General features: G+C 38.7%; 1 protein-coding gene across 1 annotated transcript in view; it reads left to right on the top strand.

The window, feature by feature from the left end:
- SUGCT (succinyl-CoA:glutarate-CoA transferase) overlaps positions 1-27122 on the top strand; it is a 776171-nt gene that overhangs the window by 55785 nt on the left and 693264 nt on the right. The window contains exon 7 of the mRNA XM_040259493.1: positions 12790-12881. Within this exon, the coding sequence (XP_040115427.1) occupies positions 12790-12881 (92 nt within the window). The remainder of the gene's footprint in view (positions 1-12789; positions 12882-27122) is intronic.

Below are 27122 nucleotides of genomic sequence, written 5' to 3'. Positions count from 1 at the left end.
ACAGTAAAGAATCTGCCTACAATGTGGAAGACCTGGGTTCAGTCCCTGGGTTGGGAAGATCCCCTAGAGAAAGGAATGGCAACCCACTCCAGTATACTAGCCTGGATAATCCCATAGACAGAAGGGCCTGGCGACTACAGTCTATGGGGTCACAAAGAGTCGGACATGACTGAGTGACTAACACTAACTAACTAACTATAATTATTTAATAACATCAAGATATTCAATTGGTGTTCAGGTTTTCCCAGTTCTGTCTCTCTGTTTTACTGTTTGTTAATTTGAATTGGGATACAAATAAAGTCTAACCATTGCGGTTCATCAGTATGTCCCCTACATCTCCTTTAATTTATAGTTCTTTCTCAGTCTCTTGTTTCTTACAGTTTATTTGTTTAAAAAAAACCCAGTTTATTTGTTCTGTTGGTGGGTTGAATTTTGCTGATTGCACTCCTGTATTGTTTAATTTTTCTTGTTGTTATTATTTCCAAATTGACATATCTATAGGTTTGCTCAAATTTTGGTTTGATTTGGTTTCTTTTTGGATTGCAATACGTCATAGAAGGTGGTGTATACTTCCACTTGGAGGCACGTATGGGTTGGCCCTGGCTCTTTGTGGTATCAGCAGCCACTGATGATGATTGCCTAGGTCTGTTGATCCATTGCGTGGCTGTGTGTGTGTCTGACTGTTCGTGACTCCATGGACTGTAGCCCACCAGGCTTGTCTGTCCATGGGATTTCCCAGGCAAGAATCCTGGAGTAGGTTGCCATTTCCTACACCAGGGGATCTTCCCAACCCAAGGGTGGAAGCTGTGTCTCTTGAGTCTCCTGTAGGCAGATTCTTTACCATTTTGCCACAGGGAAAGCCCCTTGGGAGTTACAAAATGATGATATCCTAATCGTGCTGTTCCTTCTTTGTATATTGATTGGAGTACTTCCATAAAAGTAATGTTCCCCTCATCAACTATTTGACTATCCTGAGATAGAGATCACTAAGTAAAGGCAGGATGTCTGTAAATTCTATTTACCAGTTATCATAATAATGAATTTATTCCTTAATATCTTCCAAGGGTGACTGATGGTTAAAAAAATATCATTATGAACTCACAGAATTTAAGATATTTGATGTGTTTCAGTCCACTGAAGCTCTTATCCTTATTGATTCTCAAAATGATCTCATCTTTGGTCAGTGGGGGCCTTTTCAAGTTGGCTTGTGCATACTTTTGACATGACTAATAGTTTGATAGCTTCTTTGATTTCTGGTATAAGAAGATATGAGCTTCCCTGGTGGCACAGGGGTAAAGACTCTGACTGCCAGTGCAGAAGATACAGGTTCAATCCCTGGACTGGGAAGATCCCTTAGAGGAGGAAATGGCAGGCTACTCCAGTATTCTTGCCTGGGAAATCCCATGTTAGAGGAGCCAGGCGGGCAACAGTCCACGTGGTCTCAAAAGAGTCAGACATGAGTTAGTGACTAAACAACAACATAATAAAATATTCTAGGTGAATTTTGTACTTTTCCTGCCCTGTCTTGGAATCAACCATTTCCCCGAGAATCTTAATTTCTTTTAGTGGAAAATGGCATTTAGAGACCACAGTCTAGATACTAGGGATGCTCTTTGCTTCTAGGCCTTTTCAGTGTTCCAGTGGACAGATAAGAAAATAAATATTTAAAAAAAAATAAAATGCATCAAGTGTATAATCTTTTAATTCAGAAATAATTTACACACCAGAAAATGAACAAAGAAAGGAAGCCTTTTGTACATTGTACAAAGGAAGACATTTGTACACATTTTAAAGGATTCCCTTATTTATTGTAGAATATTTTATTGCTTCTGTTATTTCAAGTAAGCAACCTGTTTTTGGAGTTTCTGTAGCTGCTGGAATGATACTGACTTTAAACATACTCCTATTTTGGATAAGGAGAAGAAGGAAACAAAATTTAAGGCACAATTAAGAAGAAAAATGAGTATTCAGGGGAGATATTAAAAGATAGGAAGGAAATCTTTTCCCCTAGTTCCCTTCCCTTGTAATTTTACTTAGGTCTCAAAGTTCATTTTGCTTTATAGTCCGTGTTCATAAAAGCCACAAGATGGCGACATTGCTCCATAAAATGAATGTAAGTGAGTAAGGGCTCTGGGGAGTAAAGAGCAGAGGAAAAGATGTTCCTCTCTGATTTTTCATAACTGCCTTAATTTTCCTTACCTCCTTTACTTGAATATAAAATATAAGTAACATCTTAAATTTTTCATCTTTATTTTGGATTTGATCATGATTGTTTTTGGAATTGTAGAGCTAAAAATAAAAAGAACTATCTGGATCCCATGCTTACCATTTTTTCAGCTTTGTTAAATTATTAATTAATAATTAAACCTTCACATTGCCCACAAAGTAATCTTTGCAAAATACCGTTTTGATAATATCAGTTTCTTGTGGTAAAATTTTTTATTTATTGTCATAAGTATTTGTTGATGTTACTAGTAAGTTAAGGCAAGTATAAGGTGAAATGTAGAATAACTTTTGACTGATTACAACAAAAATATATTTTGTTATTGTCAAGTTTCTTTTCTAAAATGGCCTCGTGCTAGTTTCCAAGTATATAAACTTTCAAGTTTAATGGGTTCTTAAACAACATAATTGCAATGCCTAGAATATTTATTCTCATCATTTCAGCATACTTCAAGGCAGTTCTTGTTATTCTGAATATCTTGTGGAAAGGGAAAACTACTATATTATTAGTATATTAATCAATGCATATTTATTAACTACATACATTTAGCTATCAATGTAAAATGTACTTTGCTTTTGATGTTTTATCAAATTGAACCCTCATAATTATATCTTTGGGGGCTTCCCAGGGGGCGCTAGTGGTAAAGAACCTGCCTGCCAATGCAGGAGATGTAAGAAATGTGGGTTCAGTCCCTGAGTTGGGAAGATTCCCAGGAGGAGAGTATGGCAACCCACTCTAGTATTCTTGCCTGGAGAATCCCATGGACAGAGGTGCCTGGTGGGCTACAGTCCATGGGGTCACAGAGAGTCAGATATGACTGAGGCGACGTAGCATGTACACTTGCACAATAAATCTATAAGATAAGTGTGAATACCATGGAAACTGAAACTCAGGGATATCACATGAATTGTTGAGGATTCAGTACTTCGCAGAGCCTTGGTTTGAATCCAGACTTTTTTCAGTCCTGGAACTTATCCTCTTATTCACTATGCCATGCTGCTTCTGTGAGAGTAACTATTTATATTTCTCTTTAATAGAAATGTCTGGAAGTTGTAATTTAAAGTAATTAGGATATTTGTGTCTCCTCCTTGTTGTAAGCTGAACAAGAGAATTTGTATCACAAGGCAAGTATTATGGTGCCTTTTACTTAGCAAACTGTTTCTCTGAGCGTGTTTTCCTGCAGGCCTTATTTAGAAGACTTCATTTAGAGTTGTGCTGATGATGAGAGCCTTCTTTTTGTCCCATTTGAGGCACCGGGGTTCCTGGCTGCTGATACTCCCTACCCAGAGTAGACTGAAACCATTCCTTCTCTTGACTTCCTGTTGAGATAACAGGTGGTTCACCAGCACATCATGTTCCTGCCTTACGTGGAGCTTCTCTCTGCTCCTGGAGGCCTGCTTTATGCTGGGGATACTGGTGGCTGAAAAACCACTGTGTCCAGGTCTGGTTTAGGATGCCCTTTACAGCTGTCAACCAGCTGCCCTGGAATATCAATTCTTTAAACGTTTGGTAGAATTCACCACTGAAACCTCTGGTCTTGGACATTTGTTTGTTGGCAGGTTTTGGATTACTGATTTCATCTCCTTACCAGTAATTGGTCTATTCAGATTTTCTGTTTCTTCATGATTCAGTCCTGAAGTTTCTAGAAATCTATCCTTTTCTCCTGGGTTGTCCAGTTTGTTCATATACACCTTTCCATAGTAGTCTCCTATGACTCTTTGTATTTCTGTGGTGTCAGCTTGTAACATCTCCTCTCTCCTTTCTGATTTTATTTGAATTTTTACTCTCTTTTTTTGGTGAGTCTAAAAGTTTGTCAATTTGGTTTATCTTTTCAAAGAACCAGCTCTTGGTTTCACTGATCTTTTCTATTGTCTTCTTTAGTACCTCTTAGAATTATTTCTTCACTGTTCATTGATATTTTCTTCCCTCTTCTAACTTTGAGCTTCATTTGATCCTGTTTTTCTGGTTACTTGATGTTTGAAGTTAGGTTGTTTATTTGAGATCATTCTTGTTTCTTTTTGAGATCATTTTTGTTTCTTTATGTAGGAATTTACCAGATGAACTTTACCCTTAGAACTGTGTTTGCTGCATCCCATAATTTGGGTAGGTTGTATTTCCATTTTTATTTGTCTCAAAGAATTTTTTGGTTTATGTTTTGATTTATTCTTTGACACATTGTTTGTGTAGTTATAGGTTTAATCTATACTATTTGTGAATTTTCTATTTTTCTTCTTGTAATTGATTTCTAGTTTCCTGTCACTGTGGTCAGAAAATATGTGTTATATGACTTCAGTCTTCTTAAAGCTTAAGCCTTGTTTTGTGGCCCACATATGATTTATTCTGAGAAAGTTCCCTGTGTGCTTGAGAAGAATGTGTATTTTACTGCTGATGGATGGATATTATGTAAATGTCTGTTAAATCCATTAGGTTTAATATGTAGTTTAAGTTCAATATTTTCTGTTTAGATGATCAAGCTATTGTTGATAGTGGGGTATTAAAGTATCCTACTGTTACTGTGGGGCTTCCCAGGTGGTGCTAGTGGTAAAGAACCTGCCTGCCAGTGCAGGAGACCTAAGAGACACCAGTTCGCTCCCTGGGTCAGGAAGATCCCCTGGAAGAGGGCGCAGCAACCCATTCCAGTATTCTTGGCTTGAGAATCCCATGGACGGGGAGCCTGGTGGGCTTCAGTCCCTGGGGTTGCGAAGAGTCAGACAGCCTGAGCGACTTAGCACGCGCGCACCGTTACTGTTGTTCAGTCGCTCAGTTGTGTCTGACTCTGCGATCCCATGGACTGCAGCACATCAGGCCTCCCTGTCGTTCACCATCTCACAGAGTTTGCTCAAACTCATGTGCATTGAGTCTGCAGTGCTGTCCACCATCTCGTCCTCTGTCATCCCCTTATCCTCCTGCCTTCAGTCTTTCCCAGCATCCGAGTCTTCCAACGAGTCACTCTTCACATCAGGTGGCCAAAGTATTGGAACTTCAGTTTCAGCATGAGTCCTTCCAGTGAATATTCGGGACTGATTTCCTTTTGGATTTACTGGTTTGATCTTGCAGTCCAAGGGACTCTCAAGAGTCTTCTCCAGCACCACAGTTTGAAGGTATCAGTTCTTTGGCACTCAGCCTTTTTTGTTGTCCAGCTCTCACCTCCATACATGACTACTGGAAAAACCACAGCTTTGACTAGATGGACTTTTGTAGGCAAAGTAATGTCTCTGCTTTTTAATATGCTGTCTAGGTTTGTCATTGCTTTTTTTCCAAGCAGCAAGTGTCTTTTAATTTCATGGCTGGAGTCACTGTCCACAGTGATTTTGGAGCCCAAGAAAATCAAGTCTGTAACTATTTCCACTTTTTCCTCATCTATCTGCCATGAAGTGATGGGATCAGATATCATGATATTCGTTTTTTGAATATTGAGTTTTAAGCCAGGTTTTCACTCTCCTTTTTCACCCTCATCAAGAGGCTCTTTAGTTCCTCCTCACTTACTGTCATAAGGGTGTCATCTGCATATCTGATGTTGTAGATATTTCTCCCCACAATCTTGATTCCAGCTTGTACTTCATCAGCCTGGCATTTTGCATGATGTACTCTGCATATAAGTTAAATAAAAAGGGTAACAGTGTACAGCCTCGATGTACTTCTTTCCCAATTTGGAACCACTCTGTTGTTCTGTGTCTGGTTCTAATTTATTTATTTATTTATTTTTTATTTTACTTTATAATTCTGTATTGGTTTTGCCATACATTGACATGAATCCACCACGGGTGTACATGCATTCCCAAACATGAACCCCCCTCCCACCCTCCTCCCCACAACATCTCTCTGGGTCATCCCCGTGTACCAGCCCCAAACATGCCGTATCCTGCATCAGACATAGAATGGCAATTCGATTCTTACATGATATTATACATGTTTCAATGCCATTCTCCCAAATCATCTAATTGTTGCTTCTTGACCTGCATACAGATTTCCCAAGAGGCAGGGAAGTTGGTCTGGTATTCCCATCTCTTGAAGAATTTTCCACAGTTTGTTGTTATCTACACAGTCAAAAGCTTTAGCATAGTCATTGGAGCAGTAGATGTTTTTTGGAATTCTCTAGCTTCTTCTATGATCCAACAGATGTTGACAATTTGATTTCTGGCTTCTCTGTCTTTTCTAAATCCAGCTTGTACATCTGGAATTTCTTGGTTCATATACTGTTGAAGCCTAGCTTGAAGGATTTTGATCATCACCTTGCTAGCATGTGAAATGAATGCAATTGAGCAGTAGTTTGAACATTCTTTGGCATTGCCTTTCTTTGGGATTGAAATGAAAACTCAACTTTCCAGTCCTGTGGCCACTGCTGAGTTTTCCAAATTTGCTGGCATATTGAGTGCAGTACTTTCGCAGCATCATATTTTAGGATTTTCAATAGCTCAACTGGAATTCCATCACCTCCACTAGCTTTGTTTGTAGTGATGTTTCCTAAGGCCCACTTGACTTCACACTCCAGGATGTCTGGCTCTAGGTGTGTGATCATACCATCATGATTATCTGGGTCTTTAAGATCTTTTTTGTATAGTTCTGTGTATTCTTGCCATCTCTTCTTAATATCTTCTGCTTCTGTTAAGTCCATACCATTTCTGTCCTTTATGGTGCCTATCTTTGCATGAAAAGTTCCCTTGATCTCTCTAATTTTCTTGAAGAGATCTCTGATCTTTCCCATTGTACTGTTTTCCTCTATTTCTTTGCACTGTGCACCTAAAAAAGCTTTCTTATCTCTCCTTACTATTCTCTGGAACTCTGCATTCAGATGAGTATATCTTTCCTTTTCTCCTTTGCCTTTTGCTTCTCTTTTCTCATCTATTTGTAACACCTCCTCAGACAACCATTTTATCTTTTTGTATTTCTTTGCTGTCTATTTCTCCCTTCAGGTCTATTAATATTTGCTTTATATGTCTAGGTGCTTGTATGTTGGGTGCATAAACATTTACATATATTATATCCTCTTGTTGGACTGACCCTCTGTCACTATAAAATAACCTTTTTCTCTTGTCTTTGTCCTAAAGCCTATCTTAGCTGATAAGTGTAGATACGTTACTTTCTTCTAATTTTTACTTGCATAGAGTGCCTTTTTCCATGCCTTCACTTTCAGTCTGTGTTCTTAAAGCTGTATTGTAAGCAGCATATAGTTGAGTCTTGTTCATTTTATCCATTCAACCACTCCTGTGTTTTTTGACTGGAAAATTCGTCCCATGTACATTTAAAGTAATTTTTGATAGTTATAGCTTCCATTGGGAAGCCCTGGTGGCTCGGAGGTAAAGAATCTGCCTTCAGTGCGGGAAATGCAGGTTTGATCTCTGGATTGTATAGATTCCCTGGAGAAGGAAATGGCAATCCACTCCAGTATTCTTGCCTGGGAAATACCACAGACAGAGGAGCCAGGCAGGCTATAGTCCATGGGGTTGCAAAAGAGTCAGACAAAGTTTAGTGACTAAACAACAACAATGGCCTTACTATTACCATTTTGTTAATTGTTTTTTGGTTGTTTTATAATTTCTTTGTTTCTTTCCTTCACTCTTGTTTCCTTCCTTTGTGATCTGATGATTTTCTATAGTTATATGCTTAGATTACTATTTTGTGTATCTACAATGGAATTTTGCATTGTGTTAGCATGAGGCTTACATAAAACATCTGAAAGCTATAATAATCTATTTTAAGCTGATAGCAACTTGACTTCAAATGTATAAAAAGGTTTTACATTTTCACTCTTCTCCAGCATTTAATGTTTTGATGTCACAATTTATATCTTTTTAATATTATGTATCATTAACAAATTCTTATAGTTATAGATGGGCTTAATACTTTTAATTTTAATCTTTATACCAGTTATAAGTGATTTACTCACCATTATTATAATATTAGAGCATTCTGAATTTAACCATATATTTATCAGGGAGTTTTATACTTTCATGTTTTAATGTTGCTACTTAGCATCCTTTTGTTTCAACTTGTGAAATCCCTTTAATATACCTTATAAGAACAGTCTAGTGGTGATAAATTCCTTCAGCTTTTATTTGTCTGGAAATTCTTTATCTCTCTTTCATTTCTGAAGGACTTTTATTGAGTAGAGTATTCTTGCTTGGCGATCTTTTTTTTTTCCTTTCAATACTTTGAATATCTCATCCCACTGCATTCTGACCTGCAAGGTAGAGTCCACTGATAATCTTATGAGGGTTCCCTTGTAAGTAACAAGTTGCTTTTCTGTTGCTGTTTTTATGGTTCTTTGTCTTCAACTTTTGACAATTTAATTATACTTGGTACTCCTTGGACTGCCTAGATTTGGATGTTTGGTTTTCCCCCCAAGGTTAGGGAAGTTTTCAGTCATTGTTGTTGTTCTGACTCTCATCCTCTGTCTCCACCTTCTCGTCTTACCCTCAATCTTTCCTATTATTTCTTTGAATAAAGCCCTCCCCTTCTACATTTTTCTTTGAATAAAGCCCTCCTCTTCTTCTAAGGGACGACAGAGGATGAGATGGTTGGATAGCATCACTGACTTGATGGACAGGAGTTTGAGCAAGCTCTGGGAGTTTGTGATGGACAGGGAGGCCTGGCGTGCTGCAGTCTGTGGGGTCAAAAATAAGTCAGACACGACTGTGTGACTGAACTGACTGAACTGACTCCCCTTCTAGGATTCTTATAATGTGTATATTGACCCATTTTCAGTGCCTTATAAGTCTCTTAAGTTATCTTCACTTCTTTTTTAGTCTTTTTTTTTCTTTTTGCTTCATTGCTTGGTTGTATTCCACTGCTCTGTCTTCTAATTCACTGATATTATCATTTGATCTGGTTTGCTGTTGGTCCTTTCTATTGAATTTTTCAGTTTAGTTATTTTATTCTTTATCTCTGTACTGTCTGTTTGGTACTTTTTAATATCGTCATTCTCTGTTGAAAAATCTTTCTTTGCTCATGCTTTGCTTTCCTGACCTCTGTGAGCATCCTTCTGAGCATTATTTTGAACTCTTTGTGAAATAAATGACTTTTGTCTGTTTCATTAAGATTGGTTTCTGGAGACTTTACTTGTTCTCTTGTTTGGAACATATTCCCATGTTTCTTCATTTTCCTTGAATGCTTGTATTGGTTTTCATGCATTAGCTAAAACAGCACCTCTCTCAGTCTTCGCAGATTAGTCTTACATAGGAGATGAATCCTGTGTATTAACCCAGCCTGAATTCGTGGTTGCCTCACAAACCTTTGTGATTATCCAAGCCACTGTCTTTTTATTTCATGCCTTTTAGTAGTTTAGGGTATGTGAAGACCCGTCAACATTCCAAAGGGAATGACTGTTGTGAGGCTTAAATACAGGCTGATTAGAAGCCAGACCCTCAGGCAAGAGCTGGGAACGTATGCGGTCAAGCAGTTTCTGGGGAGAAACTGGGAGATTGGTATATTTGTCTTCTCACTTTGCACTGAATCTGGGTAGATAGCTGTGTGTGTGTTGGGGGGAGGGTGTTCCTGAGCCCATTAAAAAGCTGCTTATTTCTTTGCCATAGTCCAGTTTGAGTTATTAACTGCAGGTGCTGTTGGTAGTCAGAACCAGGTGATCTGGAGGCCCATCTCCCAGGCAGTATCTGCAAAAGTTGGGGCACAAGACATGTGCCCCGTCTCTCTAGAAACTCCTTTGAGAGAGATGATGGTGACCTGATTTTATTGTGGGAGTGAGCTGCATAGAGAAGGTGGGCAAGTGCCCATTGACTCCTTCAGGTTCCAGTTAGAGGTCAGTTAGGTAGGGTCAGTTAGATTTCAATTAGTGTCAGGATCCTTAGGCAGCAGCTTGTAAAGTATGCAGTTAAAGCCTTTCTAGGGGAGGACTGGGAGGTGGCCATTTTTGCTGCTCCTCTAGTCTTGAGGCCTGGGGGGATAGATGTGGTTAATGTTTGTGAGCCTGTGATTAGCCTCTTTGTTTGCCACAGTCCTGTAGGGCTCATGAATTCTGGCTGTCAGAGACAGTTTTAGGGGACCGCTCCTCAGGGAGGAGCCTTAGGAGCTGGGACACTCGCTGTGCTGCCTGTTCTGTTTGTTCCTTGGGGAGATGCTAGGAGTTTGGAGTTTCCGCCTAATTGTATGCTTCTGTGCCTGGAGTGAGCTTAATGGTGAGAGTGTCTCAGCCTTTTATGGGTATTTTCTGTGTTAGCCAGTGTGTAGGAGTCATTCGAGTAGATTTCTCTAGTTTCTCGATTCCCAAATTCCTCTTAGAGAGAAGTGCTCTGTGTGTAGCTATATATTCACTGTGTGCACGGGAGGAGGAAAACGGCCTCCTATGTCATCATTTTAGTCCAAAACAAAGCAGAGGAAAAAGCCTCTTTAGTTTCTGTAGTAATTAATTTGTTTCTTTCTTAAAAGATAACTTTTTTATAACCAGTATTCATTCATTTTTTCATTTGGTAACCATTACTGAATTCTATTCTAGATGTTGGCAATACTGCAGTGAATTAAATAGAAAAAAAAAATTTCTTGAGCATACCTTTGAGTAGGGAGGATACAGAAAATAAATAACTAAACTTTATTATGTATCTTGTGGTGATAAGAGGTATAAAGTCAAATATAATCATGAAAGGGGGATTAAGAGTGAGAAGTAAGAGTGATCTCTCATAAAAGTTCTCCAGAGAAGACCTCTCTGGTAATGACACATTTCAGTTTAGAGTTGGAGGATGTGAGGTATGTAGATATATAGAATGAAATAGAGGGAGGGTGTTCTAGGTTGCTGGAGGAGCAAGCAAAATATATGGAATTTGGAGACAGATTCATGTAGCTCCTCATATTATTCAATGGTTAGCCCAGGACTGAGGAGAGCAGGATAAAATATGTTTTCTGTTCTAATTTTTGCTGATGGCAAAGAAAAGGTGATAGCTTTCCCTTCTGTTTGTAATCCTAAAAAGCACTGTCAGGAGATATATTAATTCTCTTTTTGTTCAAATTTTAGGGTATGGAAACCACTTCCAGGGGATCTTCCTAATCCAGGGATTGAACCCAGGTCTCCCACATTACAAGCAGTGGCTCAGACAGTAAAGAATTTGCCTGCAGCGTTAGAGACCTGGGTTCGATCCCTGTGTTGGGAAGATCCCCTGGAGAAGGGAATGGCTACTACTCCAGTAGCCTTGCCTGGAGAATTCCATGGACAGAGGAGCCTGGTGGGCTATAATCTATAAGATCGCAAAGAGTCGGACACTACTAAGTGACTAATACTTACTTAAACTTAAAATTTTCATTTATATTTTCTTTGCATACTTGAGAAAACTTGTTAATAAAACCTAAGGAGATACCATTTTCTTTTATTTTGCATATTGTTTGGTATAGAACAAGAGTAGCAAGTACCTATTGGTTAATGACTGAATCAGACTAAACCATAAAGGATTAAGGAGGGGTGGAAACTGGGGCAAATTGGAGAATTTATGCCCTGTGCAAAGGGAAGAACGTGGCTTGTTGGTTATTGCCATGTGAGGATGTGAGCCTAGGTTTGAGCGTATTTTCTGTTTTTTTCAGGTAAAGCCAGAAATTTGTATTTTATGTGCTATTTCCTGACCTTTAAACGTTGGAAACTAAGTAAAAACTTTTCAAAACACTCTTAAGGCCAGTCAAAACATTCATACAAGGAGAATCTGGCCCACACGTTACAAGTTTGTAACCGTCTGTGGTGTAACACCATAATTAAATTTTTACTGCCTCCTTCAAAGGAACTTCCCTTGTGGCTTAGACGGTAAAGCGCCTGCCTACAACGCGGGAGACCCGGGTTCAATCCCTGGGTCAGGAAGATCTCCTGGAGAAGGAAATGGCAATCCACTCCAGTATTCTTGCCTGGAAAATCCCATAGATGGAGGAGCCTGGTAGGCTTCAGTCAATGGGGTCGCAAAGAGTCAGACAAGACTGAGTGACTTCACTTTCACTTTCAGAGGATATTGTAGGTTCAATACAACAAAATGCTAAAGAATTTCTGGATACAAATACTTTTAACACTGCTGCTGCTGCTGCTGCTAAGTTGCTTCAGTCGTGTCTGACTCTGTGCGACCCCATAGACGGCAGCCCACCAGGCTCCTCCATTCTTGGGATTCTCCAGGCAAGAACGCTGGAGTGGGTTGCCATTTCCTTCTCCAATGCATGAAAGTGAAAAGTGAAAGTGAAGTTGCTCAGTCGTGTCCGACTCTTTGCGACCCCATGGACTGCAGCCTACCAGGCTCCTCCGTCCATGGGATTTTGCAGGCAAGACTACTGGAGTGCGTTGCATTGCCTTCACGCTATTATACAATTGGACTTCCAGGTGGCGCTAGTGGTAAACAACTTGCCTGCCAATGCAGCAGACATAAGAGACACGTGTTTGATCCCTGGGTTGGCAAGGTCCCCTGGAGGACGGAATTGCAACCCACTGCAGTATTCTTGGCTGGAGAATCCCATGAACAGAGGACCCTGGCGGGCTACAGTCCATAGGATCGCACAGAGTCGGACACGACAGAAGTAACTTAGCACAGCACACATTATAGTATTGCTCTCCCTGGGTGGTGCTGAATATATATCTATTCTTGTTGTCTTAGGGTATGGTCAGACAGGTCCACTGTCTCAGCGAGCTGGTTATGATGCTGTTGCCTCTGCTGTTTCTGGTCTGATGCATATCACAGGACCCGAGGTAAGTATCTTTCTTTAGAGTAGTCATAATTTTCCCCCTATTTATTCCAAAGGATTTTTCCTCTTCACTGACCCCATAGGCTTAAACATGAGTTAATTTTAGAAACAAACCATGGAAAGTGAATACCTTTAAGAATAGAAGTGTTGAATGTACTTGATGCTAAATGTCAATATGGCCCCATGGGAAATAACAGTCTTATTAGCAAGAAGCAATAGATCTAGTGGTGAACACATTTTCCATATGCATTATATTACTCAAGCTTAGTAAAGGAACTTTTGTGTGACCTTGGAATATTCCTGTGTGAAGTAGAATGGCTGACTAGACTAGTCTGCAGATGTCCAAGGGGACAGAGGAGCCTGGTGTGCTACATATCTGGGGTCGCAAAGAGTTGGACATGACTGAGTGACTGAAAAACAGCAACTTTCATTTGACCTATATACATAGTGGAGGGTTTCTTTTTCCCTCTGGAATATTGTAAATGGTTGTTTGGGTGTAGTTGTGTCTGATTGTTATATGCATTCATTCTGATGTGAAAGAATTATTTGACTTTATCACACTCTTCTCCATGATGATGGGTTGGGAAGTTCCCCTAAAGTATATAGATGACCAAAATGTGGATAGTTTGATCAAAGAAAATGGACTCCTGGGGGAAATGAAACATGCCATTAAATAAAGTAAAAAGAAAAGTGTGAACACACTGAATAAAAATACTAAAGACCTAGGTAGTACATATTCCCTGGTGGCTTAGACGGTAAAGAATCCACCTCCAGGAGACCTGGGTTCAGTCCCTGGGCTGGAAAGATACCCTGGAGAAGGGAATGGCTACCCACTCCAGTATTCTGGCCTGGAGAATTCCATGGACAGAGGACCCCTGGCAGTCCATGGGGTCACAAAGAGTCAAACATGACTGAGTAACTTTCACTCAATACATTTTCTAAGTAATAATTCACCTATACATTATGATACATTTAAACATCAAGAATTATATCAATCAATGAAAAAGATGTATTGACCATCTGTGTGTAGTGTTGTTTTACATACCAGAAATAATTTAATGTTACTCTGTAAGTAATAGTTTGGTTGACTAGATTAGATATATACTCATGGGAAAGTTAAAAAATGAAAGAAAATTACATAAAATTAAGCTGGGAGGATCCCCTGGAGAAGGTATTGGTGGCTTAGACGGTAAAGAATCTGCCTCCAGGAGACCTGGGTTCGATCCCTGGACTGGAAAGATGCCCTGGAGAAGGGAACGGCTATCCACTCCAGTATTGTTTCCTAGAGAATTCCATGGACAGAGGAGCCTGGCAGGCTACAGTCCTTGGGGTTGCAAACAGTCTGGCATGACTGTGTTACTAACACTTTCACTTTCAAGGGGAACATTTTGTAGCATTGTGACTTGTCTTTGTCACTCTGTATCTGAGTCTACAATGTAAATCTGCTTCCCCCTGTCTTTAATTCACCTGCTTCTCCTCAGAGAGAATCAATGCTATCACTTTTCTTTTGCATGCTTTTAGAGGTGTTCTATTCAAAAACAAACACAATAGTCTTGTCCCATCTTTTAGAAAACACATTTGGTAGTATACTTCCTCAAATTTTCTCCCAGGTTTTGGAGATATAATTAACATACAGCAGTGTTTAAGGTGTACAGCATAATGATTTGACTTAAATGCATGATGAAATGATGACCACAATAGATTTAGTGAACTGTTGTCTCATACAGATACAGCATTAAAGAAATAAAAATGTTTTTTTCTGTGGTATGAGTACTCTTAGGATTTACTGTCTTAATTCATATATATGGTACAGCAATGTTAATTATCTCTATCATGTTGTATGTTACATCCCTAGTACATATATATCTTATAACTGAAAGTTTCTACCTTTAGACTGCTTTCATCCAGTTCCCACCCGTCACACCCACTGGCTCTGGTGTCTACAATCTGATCTCTTTTTCTATGACTTTGTTTTTGAAGTATGATTGACTTACAACGCTATGTTAGTTTCTAGGGCCAACCATAATGATTCAGTATTTGTATACATTTCAAAATGATCCCCTTGTTAATCTAGTTGTTACCTGTTACAAAATAGCAGTATTATATAATTATTAACTATATTCCCCACATGGTACATTTCATACCTATGACTCATTTATTTTGAAACTCAAAGTTTGTACCTCTTAATCTCCCTCATCTATTTCTCTCCTCTACCCAGCCTCCTTCTCTCTGGCGATCACTTGTTTGTTCCCTATAACTCTTGTTTCTGTTTAACTATGTTCATTCATTTGTTTTTTAGTTTCCACAGTTGAGTGAAGGCATACAGAATTTATCTTTCTCTATCTGACTTATTTCATTTAGCGTAATACTCTCTAGGTGTAAAAGCACTTGTTCAATTGTTTAAAATTTTACCATTAAAAAAATTGAAGTATAGTTAATTTACAATGTGTTAATTTCAGCTGTATAGTAAAGTGACTAAAGAAAGTGTTAGTCATTCAGTCGTGTCTGACTCTTTGACCCCATGGACTGTAGCCTACCAGGGTTCTCTGCCATAAAATTCTCTAGGCAAGACTACTGGAATGGGGTGCTATTTCCTTCTCCAGGGGATCTTCCCAACCCAGGGATTGGACCTGGGTCTCCTGCCTTGCAGGTGAATTCTTTACTGGCTGAACTGTATATATATATATTATTGTGTGTGTGTATATATATATATATATATATATATATATATAATTTTTTGGATTCTTTTCCATTATAGGTTATTACAAGATATTGACTATAGTTCCCTGTACTATAATGATAGTCACTTGGTTATGAATTATATATATATTAGTGGATGTATCTTTATTCCAATCTCCTAATTTATCTTCCCCCAGTTATCTTCTTTCATAACCATAAGTTTGTTTTCTATGTCTTTGAGTCTATTTCTGTTTTGTAAATGAGTTCATTTGTATCATTTTTTTTTTTAGATTCCATATATAGGTGATATCATATGATACTTGTCTTCCTCTGTCTTACTTAATACGATAATCTCTGGGTCCATCCATATTGCTGCAAATGGCTTTTCATTCTTTTTGTGGCCAAGTAGTAGCCCATCTTTAATGGTTTTTAAATCTCATAAAAAGTGAAGTTTCAGTTCAGTTCAGTTCAATTCAGTTGCTCAGTCGTGTCCGACTCTTTGCAACCCCATGAATCAGAGCTCACCACGCCTCCCTGTCCATCACCAACTCCCGGAGTTCACTCAGACTCACGTCCATCGAGTCCGTGATGCCATCCAGCCATCTCATCCTCTGTCGTCCCCTTCTCCTCCTGTCCCCAATCCCTCCCAGCATCAGAGTCTTTTCCATGAGTTAACTCTTCGCATGAGGTGGCCAAAGTACTGGAGTTTCAGCTTTAGCATCATTCCTTCCAAAGAAAGCCCAGGGCTGATCTCCTTCAGAATGAACTGGTTGGATCTCCTTGCAGTCCAAGGGACTCTCAAGAGTCTTCTCCAACACCACACTTCAAAAGCATCAATTCTTCGGTGCTCAGCCTTCTTCACAGTCCAACTCTCACATCCATACATGACCACAGGAAAAACCATAGCCTTGACTAGACGGACCTTAGTCGGCAAAGTAATGTCTCTGCTTTTGAATATACTATCTAGGTTGGTCATAACTTTTCTTCCAAGGAGTAAGCGTCTTTTAATTTCATGGCTGCAGTCACCATCTGCAGTGATTTTGGAGCCCCCCAAAATAAAGTCTGACACTGTTTCTACTGTTTCTCCATCTATTTCCCATGAAGTGATGGGACCAGATGCCATGATCTTCATTTTCTGAATGTTGAGCTTTAAGCCAACTTTTTCACTCTCCTCTTTCACTTTCATCAAGAGGCTTTTGAGTTCCTCTTCACTTTCTGCCGTAAGGGTGGTGTCATCTGCATATGTGAGGTTATTGATATTTCTCCCGGAAATCTTGATTCCACCTTGTGATTCTTCCAGTCCAGCATTTCTCATGATGTACTCTACATATAAGTTAAATAAGCAGGGTGACAATATACAGCCTTGACGTACTCCTTTTCCTATTTGGAACCAGTCTGTTGTTCTGTTCCATGTCCAGTTCTAACTGTTGCTTCCTGACCTGCATACAGATTTCTCAAGAGGCAGGTCAGGTGGTCTGGTATTCCCATCTCTTGAAGAATTTTCCACAGTTTATTGTGATCCACACAGTCAAAGGCTTTGGCATAGTCAATAAAGCAGAAGTAGATGTTTTTCTGGAACTCTCTTGCTTTTTCCATGATCCAGTGGATGTTGGCAATTTGATCTGTTGTTCCTCTGCCTTTTCTAAAACCAGCTTGAACATCAGGGAGTTCACGGTTCACGTATTGTTGAAGCCTGGCTTGGAGAATTTTGAGCATTACTTTACTAGCATGTGAGATGAGTGCAATTGTGTGGTAGTTTGAGCATTCGTTGGCATTGCCTTTCTTTGGGATTGGAATGAAAACTGACCTTTTCCAGTCCTGTGGCCACTGCTGAGTTTTCCAAATTTGCTGGGATATTGAGTGCAGCACTTTCACAGCATCATCTTTCAGGATTTGAAACAGCTCAACTGGAATTCTATCACCTCCACTAGCTTTGTTCGTAGTGATGCTCTCTAAGGCCCACTTGACTTCACATTCCAGGATGTCTGGCTCTAGATTAGTGATCACATCATCATGATTATCTGGGTTGTGAAGATCTTTTTTGTACAGTTCTTCCATGTATTCTTGCCACCTCTTCTTAATATCTTCTGCTTCTGTTAGGTCCATGCCATTTCTATCCTTTATTGTGCCCATCTTTGCATGAAATGTTCCCTTGGTATCTCTCATTTTCTTGAAGAGATCTCTAGTCTTTCCCATTCTGTTGTTTTCCTCTATTTCTTTGCATTGATCACTGAAGAAGGCTTTCTTATCTCTTCTTGCTATTCTCTGGAACTCTGCATTCAGATGCTTATATCTTTCCTTTTCTCCTTTGCTTTTCGCCTCTCTTCTCTTCACAGCTATTTGTAAGGCCCCCCCAGACAGCCATTTTGCTTTTTTGCATTTCTTTTCCATGGGGATGGTCTTGATCCCTGTCTCCTGTACAATGTCACGAACCTCATTCCATAATTCATCAGGCACTGTATCTATCAGATCTAGGCCCTTAAATCTATTTCTCACTTCCACTGTATTATCATAAGGGATTTGATTTAGGTCATACCTGAGTGGTCTAGCAGTATTCCCTACTTTCTTCAATTTAAGTCTGAATTTGGTAATAAGGAGTTCATGATCTGAGCCATAGTCAGCTCCTGGTCTTATTTTTGTTGACTGTATAGAGCTTCTCCATCTTTGGCTGCAAAGAATATAATCAATCTGATTTCGGTGTTGACCATCTGGTGATGTCCATGTGTAGTCTTCTCTTGTGTTGTTGGAAGAGGGTGTTTGCTATGACCAGTGCATTTTCTTGGCAAAACTCTATTAGTCTTTGCCCTGCTTCAGAAGTATACCTTATATATAACAAAATGAAAAATCTTAAAAGTATGGTTCAGTGATGTTTTACAAATATATACACCAGGATAAATATCATCCAGTTCAAGATACAGCATATTTCTATCACTCCAGAGAGTTCCCTCAGACCTCTTCCCAAACAATACCACCTCTTTCTAGAGGTAACCACTATTTTGACTTCTACTGCTGTAGACTAGTTGTACCTATTTTGGACTTGTGCAGATATGGTCCTGTAGTATATGCTTTTTAGTGTCTGGATTATTTTGTCCAACACAGATTTTTTGAGGTTCATTAGACTGTTGTGTGTATCAGTGATGATGTAGCATTCTGTTGTATGACTATACCACAGTGTAGCCATTGTTCTGAAAATGAATATTTGAGCTGTCCAGTTTTTATCTATTTTGAATACACACTCATTTTCCTTGGGTATATATACCTCATAGTGGAACACATGGGTTACAGGTTAGGTGTATATTTAACTTTAGTAATGCTGCCTGTTTTCCAAAAATGTACCAGTTTTCCAAAATGGAAAAGAAACTCAATTCCAGTGACTGATATTAATACTTCTGATATTTATTATTGAAGCTTATTTGAATGTTCAGCTATTATTCCATAACTTATATCACAGTGTAATGCTACTTTGCTTTTCTGACACTTAGCCCCTAAATGGAAGGAAACCCAGAGAAAGAAGTTCCTCTGTGAAATTTATATAAGAATGCAAAAATCCTCAAATTTCTCTAAAACTTTTTTTTTCTAAAGCAGTGTTCTAGTAAGAGATTTCACACACATGTCTTCCTGTCCCCATACTAACAATACCAATTTTTCAAGAAATAACCTATATTTATTGTGAGAGGAGAAGCCTCCCCTATTTAGTTTAAGTTTTTTTTTTCTTTCAAATAAAGCATTCATTTTAGAAGTATTATATCTTATTCTGAATTATCTAATGTTTGCTAAAAATTTCTTTATTCTGTAAGGGGTGATGTAATCTCATATCATTTAAGATGTCAGTTTTATTCTCTATCTCTGTCTCTTTTTTTGTGATTCAGATGACCTGGAAAAATTTTTCTCTTTTTTCTAGAAAGTTCTTCAGAAATTTAACACATTTATGTTTAGTGATTGATGAGCTTTCATATGATAAAAATCAACTGTTACTTTAAAGTTTGAAAGAGAATAGCAATAGAGATGTCCTTCAGTTTGAATTCATCTACAAATTGAAAAGAACAATAGAAGGAGGGTTAGGTAAGAAGCAATTTATTTTTGCTTGACTCCATGAAACAGTTAAAAAATACCAGGCTGAATTATCTGTTTACAATATGTAGGTTTGTGCATTTTTTCTTTTTTGCAGTCTCATTTTCCTCTGATGTTTTCTTTTGATCATGGCAGTCTGAGAAGATTTTCTCATCTAGAAAATTGCTTGTTGGGATTACAGGGACTAAGGAATGAGGAGGCAGGTGTCTTCCCTTTATCAGGGTAAGGAAGCTCAGCACTTATGTCTGGTTGGGAGTGAGGATTCTTAATGGTCAATAGTCCTTGTTATAGAAGCTGTTATTATTCCTGTCTTTTAAAATGTCCAGTAAATGCAATCAAAATAGGAGTAAATTACTTTTGTTTAACATTTTATTTAATCAACTTGTTTCTTTCTGTCAATTCTCTTGATACTGTCAGTATCATGTTGAACTGGGTCCCTTCTTGTTTCACATGGCAGAGCAAGAAGATTATTATAGCTCATCTATATATAGCACTGTTAGGCTTGGAACTATAATACTGAGTTGGTTTATAAGCACCAAAGATGCCATAGAAATGTCAACAAATTGGAAACATTCCAGAGAAATGTGAAAAAAACTTTATTTTTAAAAAACTAGAAAGAAAAAAAGTAAATATAAACAGTTTATTTAAATGTTGTAGGAGAAAAAGGAAATTTATGTATACGTGAATACCAACATAGAAAGGGAGTATAGATAGGGATCATTGTTTTGAAATATTGTCCATGGATAATATTTGCTTCTTTCAAATTTTCTCAGCTGGAAGATGCTTACTCTTAGCATCTTTCTTGATGGTCCTATGTAATTTTCATTCTGTTGCTAACTGTATATTTGTCTGTCTGTCTGACTTTAGAATGTAAGTGCCTTAATTCAGGGAGAGTGTCTTTGAGATGCTTTCCTTTGTATCCCTGGAGTATAACATAGATAATACAGAGTTGGTGCTTATTAATTTACCCTTTTGGTTTGGTTTGGTTTGGTTGGTGCTTATTGATATTTTTTTGTGTTCCTAGGGTATAACACAGATCACTACAGAGTTGGTGCTTATTAATTATTTGTTATATATGAATTTGGAATCTTTAAAGATTCAACTTTAGTTTGACAGTAAGAGGTTGATACGTGTAGCAACAACCATGGCCTTCTGGATCCCTTTTGGAGTCCTTTAAGGGATATTGTCACCCTGCTTATTTAACTTATATGCAGAGTACATCATGAGAAACGCTGGGCTGGATGAAGCACAAGCTGGAATGAGGATTGCCACAAGAAATATCAATAACCTCAGATATGCAGATGACACCACCCTTATGGCAGAAAGTGAAAAAGAACTAAAGAGCCTCTTGATGAAAATGAAAGAGGAGAGTGAAAAAGTTGGCTTAAAGCTCAACATTCAGAAAAACTAAGATCATGGCATCCGGTCCCATCACTCCATGGGAAATAGATGGGGAAACAGTGGCTGACTTTATTTTTGGGAGCTCCAAAATCACTGTAGATGGTAACTGCAGCCATGAAATTAAAAGACACTTACTCCTTGGAAGGTAAGTTATGACCAACCTAGACAGCATATTAAAAAGCAGAGACATTACTTTGTCAACAAAGGTCCATCTAGTCAAGGCTATGGTTTTTCCAGTGGCCATGTATGGATGTGAGATTTGGACTATAAAGAAAGCTGAATGCTGAAGAATTTATGTTTTTGAACTGTGGTGTTGGAGAAGACTCTTGAAAGTCCCTTGGACTGCAAGGAGATCCAACCAGTCCATCCTAAAGGAGATCAGTCCTGGGTGTTCATTGGAAAGACTGATGTTGAAGGTGAAACTCTAGTACTTTGGCCACCTGATTTGAAGAGCTGACTCATTTGAAAAGACCCTGATGTTGGGAAAGATTGAAGGCAGGAAGAGAAGGGGACGACCGAGGATGAGATGGTTAGATGGCATCACTGACTCAACAGACATGAGTTTGGGTAAACTCCAGGAGTTGGTGATGGACAGGGAGGCCTAACGTGCTGCGATTCATGGGGTCACAAAGAGTCGGACACAACTGAGCGACTGAACTGAAGTGAAGGGATGTACTTAAATGAAAAAGGAGTCTTTTCTATAGAGTAGAACACTTCATATAAGCCTCATACTCAAAAAATATGAATAGAGAACTTTTGGGTTGTGACTGGAAAAATGCAGTGAAAATACTTGGAAAACCCCTCAGTTTGACATGATTAAAAAGCATTTAAACAAGTTTCTTCCTAATGTTTTTGCTTTCTGAATCTTAAGAAAGAAAAAAACCTTTTTTTTAAAAAAAAAATCTCAGTAAGTGGTTAGTTTTGAGAGCATTGTGTTCATTTTGAGTCATCATGCTTTGAAAAAGTGTTATAATCAGAGAAAATCCTAAAAAGAATGGCCAAAATTATCCCAGGAGTATAAAATAATGCTTCAGGGAGAATGTCTGTAGAACTGGATTTGTTTGCCATAGATAAGGCAAATAAATGATTTGAGTACTGTTTTCATCTATTGATATTTTGGAGGATGTGGAATAATTATTATTATTATTTACAGAACAAGGAATAAGAGCAAATGAGCTCCTATCAGAGAAAACATTGTAGTTAGCTGAATGAAGAGCTTTATGACCATTAGGGTACTGAACATTGCCATGTGTAAGGAAACTGGTTATGAAATTTCTATTAGCATGGTGAAATGGAAAGATCTTGTCCTGGCCTGAAATCCTAGTTCCATTTAACATTTCTGAGCCTTGTTTTTTTCATTTGTAAAAATGAGAGTATTAACACACATCCTGGAAAAGGTACTCAGATTAAATGAGATAATATGTAGGCAAACACCTGGGAAAATAATGCTAGCTCCTTTTCCCTGTCTGGTGCATGCCTGGCATGTATTAAATACTCAATAACTGCTCTGTTTCCGCTGGAGATCTTTAAGAGAGGGATAAGCATCTTCCTGGATGATTTAGTAATTTACCTGCCTAAAGGCAGGAAGTTGGACCTAACGATCCTTTGAGAAATTTTCAGCTTTTGGGGTCTTTATGTACTGTTTACTTTGGAAACTAATACAGTAGAATTTTTTTCTTTTTCTAAAGTTCTTTTGTAGGAAAGATTGGTTAGTCAAGGATATAGTGTTTGATTCATACTGTAATTTTTACATAGTAAAAAGAAAGATGCAGAGTGTCTTGAATGACTATTTGTATTATAGAGAATTTTGACGGCAAATTATTGGGAGCTTAAATTCTGAGTTAGTATCTTTCCTAGGAGATTGGACTACATGACAAATCACAGTGTGTACTGTGCACTCAAGCATTTTTATCTAAGTAAAATTAGGGTAAAGTGACTATGAGCTGACTGTGGGTCAGATCATGAACTTCTTATTGCCAAATTCAGACTTAAAGAAAGTAGGGAAAACCACTAGATCATTCATGTATGACCTAAATCAAATCTCTTATGATTATACAGTGGAAGTGAGAAATAGATTCAAGGGCCTAGATCTGATAGACTGAGTGAGTGCCTGAAGAACTATGGATAGAGGTTCATGACATTGTACAGGAGGCAGGGATCAAGACCATCCCCATGAAAAGAAATGCAAAAAGGCAAAATGGTTGTCTGCAGAGGCCTTACAAATAGCTGTGAAAAGAAGGGAAGCGAAAAGCAAAGAAGAAAAGGACAGATATAAGCATCTGAATGCAGAGTTCCAAAGAATAGCAAGGAGAGATATGAAGGCCTTCCTCAGAGATCAATGCAAAGAAATAGAGGAAAAGAACAGAATGGGAAAGACTAGAGACCTCTTCAAGAAAATGAGAGATACCAAGGGAACATTTCATGCAAAGATGGGCTCAATAAAGGACAGAAATGGTATGGACCTAACAGAAGCAGAAGATATTAAGAAGAGGTGGCAAGAATACACAGAAGAACTGTACAAAAAAGATCTTCATGACCCAGATAATCACGATGATCTGATCACTCAGAGCCAGGCATCATGGAATGCGAAGTCAATTGGGCCTTAGGAAGCATCACTACGAACAAAGCTAGTGGAGGTGATAGAATTCCAGTTGAGCTATTTCAAATCTTAAGTGCTGTGAAAGTGCTACACTCAATATGCCAGCAAATGTAGAAAACTGAGCAGTGGCCACAGGACTGGAAAAGGTCAGTTTTCATTCCAATCCCAAAGAAAGGCAATGCAAAGAATGTTCAGTTTGTGTACTGCACAGTTGCACTCATCTCACATGCTAGTAAAGTAATGCTCAAAATTCTCCAAGCCAGGCTTCAATAGTATGTGAACCGTGAACTTCCAGATGTACAAGCTGGATTTAGAAAAGGCAGAGGAACCAGAGGTCAAATTGCCAACATCCATTGGATCATCAAAAAAGCAAGATAGTTCCAGAAAAACATCTACTTTATTAGGTATGCCAAAGCATTTGACTGTGTGGATCACAAGAGACTGTGGAAAATTCTTCAAGAGATAGGAATACCAGACCACCTGACCTGCTTCCTGAGAAATTTGTGTACAGGTCAGGAAGCAACAGTTAGGGCTGGACATGGAACAACAGACTGTTTCCAAATTGGAAATGGAGTGTGTCAAGGCTGTGTATTGTAACCCCGGTTATTTAATTTATATGCAGAGTACATCATGAGAAATGCTGGGCTGGAGGAAGCATAAGCTGGAATCAATATTGCCAGGAGAAATATCAATAACCTCAGATATGCAGATGACACCACCCTATGGCAGAAAGTGAAAAAGAACTAAAAAGCCTCTTGATGAAAGTGAAAGAGGAGAGTGAAAAAGTTGGCTTAAAGCTCAACATTCAAAAAACAAAGATCATGGCATCTGGTCCCATCACTTCATGACAAATAGATGGGGAAACAAGGGAAACAGTGAGACACTATTTTTTTGTGCTCCAGAATCACTGCAGATGGTAACTGCAGTCGTGAAATTAAAAGACACTTGCTCCTTGGAAGAAAAATTATGACCAACCTAGATAGCATATTAAAAAGCAGAGACATTACTTTGGCAACAAATGTCCATTTAGTCACAGCTATGATGTTTCCAGTGGCCATGTAAGGATGTGAGAGTTGGATTATAAAGAAAGCTGAGCACTGAAGAATTGACGCTTTTGAACTGAGGTGTTGAAAGACTCTTGAGAGTCCCTTGGACTGCAAGGAGATCCAACCAGTCCATCCTAAAGGAATCAGTCCTGAGTGTTCATTGGACGGACTGATGTTGAAGCTGAAACTCCAATACTTTGGCCACCTGATGTGAAGAACTGACTGATTTGAGAAGACTCTGATGCTGGGAAAGATTGAGGGAGGGAGGAGAAGGGGACGACAGAGGATGAGATGGTTGGATGGTATCACTGACTCAATGGACATGAGTTTGAGTAATTTCTTGGAGTTGGTGATGGACAGGGAGGCTGGCGTGCTGCAGTCCATGGGGTCACAAAGGGTCGGAAATGATTGAGCAGCTGAACTGAACTGCCTTTAAAGGAGGAACATAAAGAGATCCCTAAACAGCAACTTGCAGCTTTGAGGAAATAAAGGAAAATAAGTTTAGCTCAGTCAGTTTTTGTTCTGAAGCACCTTCTCACTCATGTTACCCCCATGGACTCTCAGTCTAGAACCATAAACCTGTTTAGTTGTACATGAAGAATAGTTTCCACATTGACTTTTGAGAAAAAAAAAAAAACGTTTAATTTCTGTCTTGAACTGCATAGTCAAAGAGAAGACATCTGAACATTAAGCGTGAAGAGTTCTGAAATATTACAAGGATTAATACTTAAGTCTGTGCAAAAAGAATACCTTTAAGTAGAGTCAAATGTACTTTTAGTCATCTTTAGACATTCCTTTTATATATTGAGGATTTGAAAGTGAAAAGTGTTAGTCGCTCAGTCATGTCCAACTCTTTGGAAATTCATGGACTGTAGACCTCCAGACCACTCTGTCCATGGAATTTTCCAGGCAAGAATGCTAAAGTGGGTAGCCTTTCCCTTCTCCAGAGGATCTTCCTGACTCAGGGATTGAATCCACGTCTCTTGCATTGCAGGGAGATTCTCTACCATCTGAGCCATCAGGGAAACCCATATATTGAGGATAAGCAAGTGCGAAAATAATAAATATTACAGTCTGTAGCCTACAGTCATAGTCACTGGAAAAGAACTTTGAGCTTGCAATAAAGGTTATATTTATGCTAGTAAGTCATAATTCCTGTCCTGAGGGGTAAGAAATGTTGAGAAACTTTTCATTACAGTTCTATGGGATGCAGTTCTACAAGATTTGCAGAGCCTGATTGAATTAAGGATTTTCAAATTTGGGTCTACTGATACTTATTTTTCTGTATACTTGAAGTCTTTAGAATTGCTTAGAGAACTCTTATACATATATTCCCATGTCTTAGACCTAATGAAACAGAAACCTGGGGTGGTGTTACTTGTATATTTGTACTCTTAAAAAGCCTTCTGAGTGGTTCTATGATCCACTCCATTTCGGAATCACTCATTTAAGTAATGATAGATATTGTTTCTGTTTCTTTCCTCCTTCTGTTGAATTCTGGCCTCCATAGGCACCTCACCAATGAAATTGTACTTGGGAAGGTTACCAGTGACCTCTCTTTTTTTTAAGTAATTGATTTATTTTAATTGGAGGCTAATTACTTTATAATATTGTTGTGGCTTTTGCCATACATTGACATGAATCAGCTGCAGGTATACATGTGTCCCCCATCCTGAACCTTCCTCCCACCTCCCTCCCCATCCCATCCCTCAGGGTTGTCCCAGTGCACCAGCTTTGAGTGCCCTGCTTCATACATCAAACTTGCACTGGTGATCTATTTCACATATGGTAATATACATGTTTCAATGCTATTCTCTCAAATCATCCCACCCTCGCCTTCTCCCACAGAGTCCAAAAGTCTGTTCTTTATATCTGTGTCTCTTTTGCTGTCTCACATGTAGGGCTGTCATCCCCATCTTTCTAAATTCCATATATATGCACTAATATACCATATTGGTGTGTTTCTTTCTGACTTACTTCGCTTTGTATAATAGGCTCCAGTTTCATCCACCTCATTAGAACTGATTCAAATGTGTTCTTTTTAATAGGTGAATAATATTCCATTCTGTATACGTACCACAACTTTCTAATCCATTCTTCTGCCGATAGACGTCTAGGTTGCTTCCATGTCCTAGCTATTGCAAACAGTGCTTCATTGTTTGGGGTACATGGGGTACACATGTCTCTTTTATGTCTGTTTTTTTTGGTGTGTATGCCCAGCAGTGGGATTGCTAGGTCATAAGGCAGTTTGATTTTCAGTTTTTTAAGGAATCTCCACACTGTTCTCCATAGTGGCTGTCCTAGTATGCATTCCCACCAATGGTATAAGAGGGTTCCCCTTCTCCAGTGACCTCTTAATTCAAAACTACAGTAGTTACTTTTCTTTTTTTGTGTATGTGTATATCTATCTATCTATCTATCTATCTATCTATCTATCTATCTATCTATC

This window comes from Oryx dammah, unplaced genomic scaffold, assembly GCF_014754425.2.
Source record: "Oryx dammah isolate SB20612 unplaced genomic scaffold, SCBI_Odam_1.1 HiC_scaffold_18, whole genome shotgun sequence".
Lineage (NCBI taxonomy): Eukaryota > Metazoa > Chordata > Mammalia > Artiodactyla > Bovidae > Oryx > Oryx dammah.
The sequence above is the reverse complement of the archived record's forward strand: the minus strand, read 5'-3'. Positions and strand labels throughout refer to the sequence as shown.